The sequence below is a fragment of the Neopelma chrysocephalum genome, unplaced genomic scaffold (genome assembly GCF_003984885.1).
Source record: "Neopelma chrysocephalum unplaced genomic scaffold, ASM398488v2 Primary Assembly neopelma1_138, whole genome shotgun sequence".
Lineage (NCBI taxonomy): Eukaryota > Metazoa > Chordata > Aves > Passeriformes > Pipridae > Neopelma > Neopelma chrysocephalum.
Genome location: NW_020897800.1, coordinates 6,054,450 through 6,063,548, shown reverse-complemented (window position 1 = coordinate 6,063,548; position 9,099 = coordinate 6,054,450). Strand labels below are relative to the sequence as shown.

The window sequence follows — 9,099 nt, the reverse complement described above, 5'->3', positions numbered from 1 at the left end:
GCTGTGTGTGCTCTGTGTGCCCAGGGCTGGCTCTGTGTGTGCTCTGTCCATGCTGTGTGTACTCTGTGGGCTCAGGACTCTGTGTGTGCTGTGTGTGCTCTGTGGGCAGCAGGAGGGGTGCAAAGGGACGTGTTTGATTTGGGCAAGATTTGATCAAACTCTTGGAAACGGGTTTCAGATGGCAGGGAAAGCTGAAACCAGGTGAGCTGAGCCTGGCTTGTTGCTTTTGTTCCCGAAACTGTGCTGGGCTCTGAGCTTTAGGAATCCCAAACTGGAGGTGGAGGGCTGGAGAACATCGCCAAGGCTGGATTCTCCTCCACGGGAAGGAACTCCCCTGCACCCAGCAGAGCTCATGGAATTATAATTGTTTGGAAGGGACCCACAGGGATCATCCAGTCCAACTCCTGGCCCTGCACAGGACACCCCAAGTTACACCAGGCAGAGCTGGGTGAAGCCCATCATGCTCCTCAGACACTTAGGGTTTAACAAAGAAAAAGATATTTAAGTAAATTCAGTATCTCCAAACCAGCAGAGACAGAATTTAGATTAAAAACTGTCCATCCCCCGTGTGTTTCTCAGGTCACAAAGCCAAGCCTTGCCCACAAACACGTCTGCAGAGCTTTTCACCCACATTTGGTTTTACCCCTGTGAGTTTTACAGAGCTGTGGGACCCCGCTGACCAAACCAAGGCTTCTGGGAGCATTTGCAGGCTCAGGGCTTTGGGGCTGCTCTGTCCTCTGCAGAAATGTGAACAAGCAGCTACGATTTAACAGGAAAAAATAGATGATGTTTCAACCCTAAATCTGCCGAGTACATCATGTTTTCAAGGAGAAGCCTTGAAATGCACATTTGGGCTGCTTTTGGTGTTTAAATAGAAACCCTCCTCTGGCATGGTTTTTTTTTTTTATTAGAAAACAGACTGTTTGCTTCTCCATGACCTCTCCCTGGGAATCACTTTTAAGTCTCCCCTGTTTTGACATGTTGTTTGTGCAGAGCTCAGCATTCACCTTCCTAAACCGAAACCTTATCCCCCTGCTACTGAAAAATTGATTCTGGGTCTGTACAAATCCAACCCCACGGACCCTGCAGAAGAAAACAGGGGGGGGATCAGGGAGAGATATTTGCTGTTGCAAAGATAAACCCATGTTTTTTCACCTCCCTCGCCCTGCTCGTGGTGTCTCGCCTAAGGAAGTCACCTCCACACAGGTTTTCACGAGTGATTCAGTGTAAAAATTGGGGTTAGAACTGTTTTCTCAGCCCGACTCTGACTCATCTTCCCATGGCAGGCGGGAGCAGGAGCTGCTGTTTAACCAGGCAAGGAGGGGAGGGATTCCTGGGTGGTCCCTGAAACCACAGAAAGCAAAGCATTAAAATGTAACATGAGGATGAAGGGAAAGGGGCACTGAACCACTTTCTCCCAGTGTTATCTCGAGGCAGCAGATGGGGAACAGAGATAACAAGGGTGGCTGCTCATTTTTCCGTGCCCTCTCCAGCCAAATCCAGTAAATAATGAAGTGTAATTTGCCAAATAGCCCTTGAATGTGGGATTTGCTTTCGAAGGTCCTGATGCTGCCACTGTGGCAGCAATCCTGGATTTATATGGGGAGGAACTGGGTCCCCAGAGACTTGGGGTCAGGAATTTTACTGGTCCTGCCTGAGCAAAGAGTCTGCAAATCATTCCTTGAGTGCCTTGGGGACTGAGGTGGGAGGGGGTTAAAGAGAAGGGCTGATTTTAGCCTGGATTTTAGTGGGGGCTGAGAGGTGGAAGGGGCAGAAGTGGAGGCAGAGGAGTTGCTCTGTTTGGCTTGGCAGTGGAATTGCATTCATTGCATCCAGAGGATGATTTGGGGCTGCTTTGGTCACGGTCACCCTCACCCTGTGCTACAGAGCTTGTCCATGGAATCACAGAGTCATTTGTGTTGGAAAAGCCCTCCAAGATCATCCAGTCCAACCATTCCCCCAGTGCTGCCATCCCACCACCCAACCACAGCCCCAAGTGCCACATCCACATGTTTTTTGAACAGTTCCAGGGATGCTGATTCCACCAGTGCCCTGTAATCCTATTGGCCCAACCCTGAGATTCCCACTTGGAAAAAAACCCTAACGTTGTGTTGTTTGGCCTTGAAGTGATGCCCAGGAGTTTGACTGTGGAGGGTGTGAGTGGAGCAGGATCCCCAGACTGGGTCAGACTGGGAAGCAGCACTGGGGACTGTAGCACTGTGTCCAGTTTTGTATCCATATTTTATCAGGGATTCTCTCAACACTGCCTAAAACAAGCACTCACCAGCATTTTGCTCATTAAATCAGAGCTGAAACGAACTTGGAGCCATGGAAATCCACAGTGGCATTCCCAGAAAACAGAGAATTCTTTGATTTTTCATGTCCATGTCCAGATATTCATGAAAACACCCAAGAGTTTGCTCATGTTGTCGTTTTTCCACTGAGTTTTCATGGAAAAACTTCCACTAGGCTACAGTGCTAAACCAAGCTCGGGAGGAAGATTTCCATATGAGGCCGAAAAAGTTCAGTTTTTGGGATGGTGGTTGTGGGAGGCTTTCCTTCTCCATCAAAGATGTTTTTCAGGAATACTTATAAAGTAGGAAAAAGAGCCAAACCTTTATTCCAATTTTTTTCTCAAACGGTTGCTTTTGTCTGTGAAACTCTTTGGCTACAAATATCCACCTCCTTCCAAATAAATCAGAAAAAGGCATAAAAAAAAAGAAAGGATGAGGTTTGCTTCTCCTCAGGGCTCACTGCAGGCCTGGTTTGGCCTGGCCCCTCTCTCCCATGGGATGGCTGCACCTCCTTCCTGACTCCCCTGGATCTGTCACTCGGTGCCATGGGCTGGGCAATGATGTAATTCCGGGTTAACGGGGGATTTTCCAGCTCTTTGTTTTCCCTTCCTCCTCAAATGAGTTTTCTGCTGGTTCCCCATCTTGCCTCAGCCTGCTGTTAGCTCCCTTTTTCATGGAATTGTGGAATCCCAGACTGGTTTGGGTTGGAAGGGACCTTAAAGCCCATCCAGTGCCTCCCCCTGCCCTGGGCAGGGACACCTTCCACCAGCCCAGGTTGCTCCAACCTGGCCTTGGACGCTTCCAGGGATGGGGCAGCCACAGTTTCTCTGGGCAACCTGTGCCAGGGCCTGCCCACCCTCTCAGGGAAGAATTTTCTGGAATAGAGGATTTTTTAGGATTCTTTACTTTTCCCCTTGTTTGTCTCTGGCCCGGGACAATGGAGCAGGAATTCAGGGATGCTTTTTTCCCTCTTTTCTTGCTCACCCTGGTGTGGGATTCTTTGCCTTCCTTGGTGTCTGGAGCTGCTCAGCTTTGTCCCAGGCTCCAGACACTCCTGGGATGATGAAGCCCAGCAGGTTGATGTCTGGAAAGGTCCTTGTCCAATTCCAGCAGCACATTCCACGTGCACCGTGTCACCTGGCCAGCACGACTCCTGACCCCTTTCCCACTCCTGTGTCCTCATGGCCATCTCTCTCCTGCTTTTTTTCAGACATGGAATGTGCCGATGTGCCTTTATTAACCCCCAGCAGCAAGGAAATGATGTCCCAGGCCTTGAAAGCCACGTTCAGCGGCTTCGCCAAGGAGCAGCAGCGGCTGGGAATTCCCAAAGGTGAGACAGGCTGTTCCCAGTCAGCAGCCGTGGTATCCACAGGGATTGTGTCCTCCAGCCAGACTGCCTGGAATTCTCCATGAATTGTCCAAGTCTGCCATCCCTTTGTTGGTTCTCTTCAGGTGGTATTGCCTTGTTTCTTGGCAGCTTCAGCTGGAAAAACATGGATAAGTCATCTCCACTATAGGGAGAAGCAGCAGGGAATACAAGTCAGACTGGAGACAGGGAGAACCCAAAAAAATTGGAGAAAAAGGGTGGGAGAAGGGGGTCAGAGAACTGATGGGATTATTGGAAGTCCCAAACAAATCCAAAGCTCCTTGTCTGAAATATGTGTTCAGCGGGGCTGATCCAAACTGGGCGTGGTGTTCCCTCCCCACCCTGGTGCCCGTGGGCTGCCAGTCTCCGTGGGCTGAGGCTGTGCAGCTGGAGCACTGTTTGGGCCCTGTTTTCCCGGGAAAGCTGCTCGTGGTTGCTCACTCCTGGATCCCTCCTGCAGATCCCCAGCAGTGGACGGAGACGCACGTGCGGGACTGGGTGATGTGGGCGGTCAACGAGTTCAGCCTCAAGGAGGTGGATTTCCAGAAGTTCTGCATGAATGGAGCTGCCCTGTGTGCCCTGGGCAAGGAGTGCTTCCTGGAGCTGGCCCCTGACTTTGTGGGAGACATCCTTTGGGAACATCTGGAGATCCTGCAGAAAGGTGAGGCCTGGAGTCTCCGCAGGGAATGATTCCCTCTGTCCTGGCCAGCCTGGTTTTGGGGCTTTCCAAAGATCACTGAGGTGTTCACCTTGGCCTTTAATGCCAGGAAAAACATCTTACAAAGCCCAGCTTTCCAGTAGGATTCCAAATGGGCATCCCCACTGGTGGTGGGCAAAGGCAATGCTGGCACTGGTTGAAAGGGGCAGAGTGTTTGTGCCGGATGCTTGGCAGGAACCCACCGTGGGCAGGGACACTCTACCTGCCTGGAATCCACGGTGGGATTTTCCAGAGCATTTTTCCTCAGCTTGTTCAGCTCCTGTTGTGAATTTTAGTGCTTCCTCCAAGAGAACTGGGCACAACAACACCGCCAAGATCCCACCCTCGTTTCCTAGTGGTGATTGGAAGCTGCTTTGCTTTCTTTCGTGTCCCCAAAAAGGTGTTTCATGTCCCAAAAAGGGTGTTTCACCTCCCAAAAAATGGCATTTTTGGGGGGAGAAGCCATCTCTGCCAGTCCCTGTGCGACAGCATCCAAGTGTCACTGGCTGGGGACACACAGGTTGATTTTGGCTGTTGATTTTCAGTGTCTGGATGCCCAGGAAATGCTGGGATTGTTTCCAAAGAGCAGGAGCACCTTGGCCTGGGCCATGAGCAGGAGCAGCAGCCCCCGGGCTCCTTTTCCAGCTCCTTTTTGTGCAGAGCTCTTTGCTTTCCTGGAACATCCCCTGTGCTGTCCTACTGACCCTGGTGGCAGGAAGGGGAGGGGGAGCACAGTTATTCCTTCCAGGAAACCATTGACAAATGGCTGCTAATTGCCCATTACTAATTTTACTGCTACCTGTGGTTTTCAGAAGGTAAACACGGGCTCTGGGGAGGACAGGCTGTTTTTCTGCTCTCTCACTCTTATCTGGGCTGTTCTTCTTCTTTTGCTTGTTTTTTGTTGAGTTCTTATATCAACAGCAGGTACTTTAACCAAACAGAGCAAAACCTTGTGGTCAGGCCCATTTCTCCTTGCTCTGAGCCATTCCTTGTACCTTCCCACAACCTTTCTGGTGTCCCTGGAGGTGACAGAAGGGTGGAACAAGATGATCTTTAAGCTCATTTCAACCCAAACCATTCGGTGATTCTGTAATTCTGTGATTTTTGGGGCTATAACTCACTGGAGAGGGGTGGGATGTGCTGCAGGTACCGGCTGAGGCATCAGAGCTGGGTGTGCAGCTCCTTCCTGTAGATTCCCCACATGTGGAGATGAACTTGGAGCTGTAATTCCACAGGAAAGTGGGAATCATGTTTTCATATAGCACTGACAAACACCAGGGTGTTCAGACACTGCAGTCTTGAGGATACCAAAGGTCTGGGATAGCCAGGAGCTTTTACAAAGCAGCTGGAAACCTTTGCTCCTGTTGTAACTCTTCTTCCAAAAGGCAGGAAAAGGACAAAGCTGAATTTCTGAGTGTCTCCATGCTGTTGGTATAGCCCTGGGAACCAAGAAATCTCCCTTCTGTGTTTGGCTTTCCTGGGGACTTTGTCCCTCTTGCACAAGCTGAGCCCTCTCTCCTCTGGTGGGTTCTGAGCACGTTTCCCAGCAGGGCAATATCTGTGAAGTGTTTGGGGTGTAACCAAGGACTTCTAAGAAATAACTCCCAGGCCTGGTTTCTGTTCCCTGTGGGTCACAGGGCTCGTGGCAGTGGCAGCACATCTCCAACCCCTGCCAAGGCCTGGGCTGTGCTGCTGCTGCACAAACAGAAGGTGCAAAGTTGTCCCTGCCCCGTCCTTCCCCACCCAGGAGGAGTTGAGGGGCTGCACTTTGCTCCTGGGGACGGGATGTGTGGAGAGATCAGGGTCAAACTTGTCTCCCCATCCTCCCCATCCACCCACCAGCATCCCTTGGGGGTGTTGGTGCTGGGGGTGGTGGTTAACCCCAAAATGTTTGGCTTTACCTGCCCCTGTGCTGGGGTCGTGCTGGGACACACTGTGACCTCGCTGTCCCCTGGGCTGACCTCCCCTTGGAGCTCTGAGTGACTCACCTACCACAGACTGCTCGGGGTTATAAAAAGGTAGCAGATGGGCCACTTTTCCCTGCTTGGATTTGAGTATTTTCAGGCGTATTTTCCCAAATTTCTTCCTAAAATAACCCCCTCGGTTCCCAGCAGTGAGTGTGAGCGCAGCCCAAGGTTGCTCTCCTGCTCTGTGGTCACCCACCCTGTGCCTTGGCAGCCACCATGGGGAGAGCAAAAGAGCTTTTCTCATTAGTTCTCTGTGTTTGCACAAACCCTCCTTTTGTTAGGGAATATTTTCCACCCTGCAGTCCCCAGGAGAGAGGGCCAAAATTAGGCTCCTCGCGAGCGAACGTGCGTTATCTTCGCTCGGCTCCTCTTGAGCCTCGGCAGAGACAAACACAGCCCAGAGCTGCCCAGGGGGGTTTGTTTTGGTTGCCCTCTGCAAAGGGAAGAAAATCTCCCATGCCAGGATCTGTGCCCACAATGCCACGTTGGAATGAGAAAGGTGTTCATGGAAAAACTGCTCAGGGGAGGAGCAGCTTTTGTGTGGGAAAGCAAATCCAGCGCCAAGCCTGGGAGCACCGAAGGGCTTGGAAAAAGCAACAGGGAGCAGGGAATCTGTGCTTTGATGTGCTCTGTGCTCTTTCCCAGTGAATTATGCCTATAGAGAGGCTAAAATTTGGCATTCTGCCCACACATACACAGTAGAGTCTGGGCCAGGAGTTGGGTCACGGACAGTGGGACAAAGTGTTTTTGGACATGGAATGTTCTCCCTGCATCAGGTGCTGCACAGGCTGGGAATTAGCATTAATTAGGGCTTAGAGGAGCTGGGTTTGGTATGTGTTACCCACTCCCTTGCACACACCTACTGCTGGTCTAAAAATAGGGGTTTTCAGGGAAACAACTGCCCTTGTAAGGTGAGTTTTTTTGGGAGCTCGCACATGGAAGTGTGATCAGCAACCCTCAGGAGGATGGAAGACAACAAAGACCAAGGCAAGCAAGGAAATGATGCAACTGGTGTTTCAGAACCACCTGGAGCCTCTGATTGAGAAAGTTGTTGCCCTTTGGGTCGGGATGGTTTGGTTTAAATCTGGCCATACCTGCAGCAAGAATTCCCGAAGTGCATCAAGTTTCTGTGGGATTTCAGCTCTTAATTAATTTCTGTTCCTTTGAACGTCCCAGTTTAACCCAGAGAGGAGCATTTTAGGAAGTTCAGACCTCTCTGTGTTACAACAAGTCTTGCAAAGCACAAATGTGTGACATTTCCTTCCTTTCCTCTTTGCAGAAGAGGTGAAACCATACCCAGCAAACGGAGCCAACACGACGTATCCCGAATCCCGCTACACCTCCGACTACTTCGTTAGTAAGTCTCAATTAGCAGAGTCATTCCAGTGCTTCCAGGCATGGAAGTGCCTCCTGGGAGAGGTTTGTCTGCATCACATGAGACTTGTGCAAAGTCCTGTTGGGTTTTGGGTTTATTTAGGAGCGATCTGTATTTTTGGGGTCTGATTTTGCAAGTGGTGTTTGTTTGAAGCTGTAGCTCAGCAGGCCTTGAAAGAGACCTCAACACTCCTGAGTACAATTCCTGGGAATTGTTAAAAACATGCTTAAAAAGGAAGGGAATGGGGGAAGAAGGCTTGATTCTGGATTGCTAGGAAGGAGCCTGGCAAGGAAAGAGATGAGTCCTCAGTCTGCACTCCTGCACTTCCCACTGCCGTTGGTTTGGAGATGTTCTGGAAGCACATTGGAAATCTGGGAGGTATTTCATGAACCAGCTAAAAACCCCAGCTGAGCTGGAGAGGGGCAATTTTGATTAGGTGTTAGGGAGACATCCTGCCCTGGGAGGGTGGGGAGGCCCTGGCACAGGTTGCCCAGAGAAGCTGTGGCTGCCCCTGGATCCCTGGAAGTGTCCAAGGCCAGGTTGGACGGGGCTTGGAGCAACCTGGGCTAGTGGAAGGTGTCCCTGCCCATGGCAAGGGGTGAAAAAAAATGGTCTTTAATTTCCCTTCCCACCCAAACCAGCCTGGGATTCCATGATTCTGTGATTCCATGATTCAGAGAATCAGGATTCCAGGCTCTGGCCAGTGAGGAGAGGGGACTATGGAAATGGTTCACCTGTTACAGTCAGCAGTGAAACAGTTTTGCCCTATATCTCCTTTGTGAGATTCCATTCTCCTTGATTTTCCAGCTCTTCCCCTCTGGCAGCTCTCCTTGGGGGAAGCATTGATGATGGCTGAGGAAGCTTGATTTTGTTAAATTACTGCATTTATAGGACAGGATAAACTTTTAGAAACCTCAGCCAAAAGGCTTTTAGAAACCACCTGTGTAGCTTTTAGAAACCTTTCCCAAAACTAGTTCCCAGCTGTTCCAGGTGTTTTATATCCACAGGTCTCCCTGGGGATGGGGAGGCTGGAGAGGGACCGGGTTTCTTTGAGCTTTGGGGATTGTTTTTGACGTTCCTGTTGTGCCCCCAGGTTATGGCATTGAACATGCCCAGTGTGTGCCTCCCTCGGAGTTCTCGGAGCCCAGCTTCATCACAGAGTCCTACCAGACCCTGCACCCCATCAGCTCCGAGGAGCTGCTGTCCCTCAAGTACGAGAGCGACTATCCCTCGGTGATCCTGCGGGACCCGCTGCCCACGGACCCCCTGCAGACAGACTACTTCATCAAGCAGGAGGTGGTGACACCAGACAACATGTGCATGGGACGTGCCAGCAGAGGTAAAGCTGGGTTTAAACCCGGGGTTTGCTTGGCTTAGAATCATAGAATCATAGAATCAGC

At 50.8% G+C, this 9,099-nt stretch overlaps 1 protein-coding gene across 2 annotated transcripts in view; it reads left to right on the top strand.

Moving 5' to 3' along the window:
• Positions 1-9,099, top strand: part of ETS1 (ETS proto-oncogene 1, transcription factor) — an 83,190-nt gene that overhangs the window by 53,802 nt on the left and 20,289 nt on the right. For both annotated transcript variants that reach the window (XM_027699378.1, XM_027699379.1), the window contains 4 exons: positions 3,505-3,624; positions 4,121-4,321; positions 7,604-7,681; positions 8,793-9,038. In XM_027699378.1, the coding sequence (XP_027555179.1) occupies positions 3,505-3,624; positions 4,121-4,321; positions 7,604-7,681; positions 8,793-9,038 (645 nt within the window). The remainder of the gene's footprint in view (positions 1-3,504; positions 3,625-4,120; positions 4,322-7,603; positions 7,682-8,792; positions 9,039-9,099) is intronic.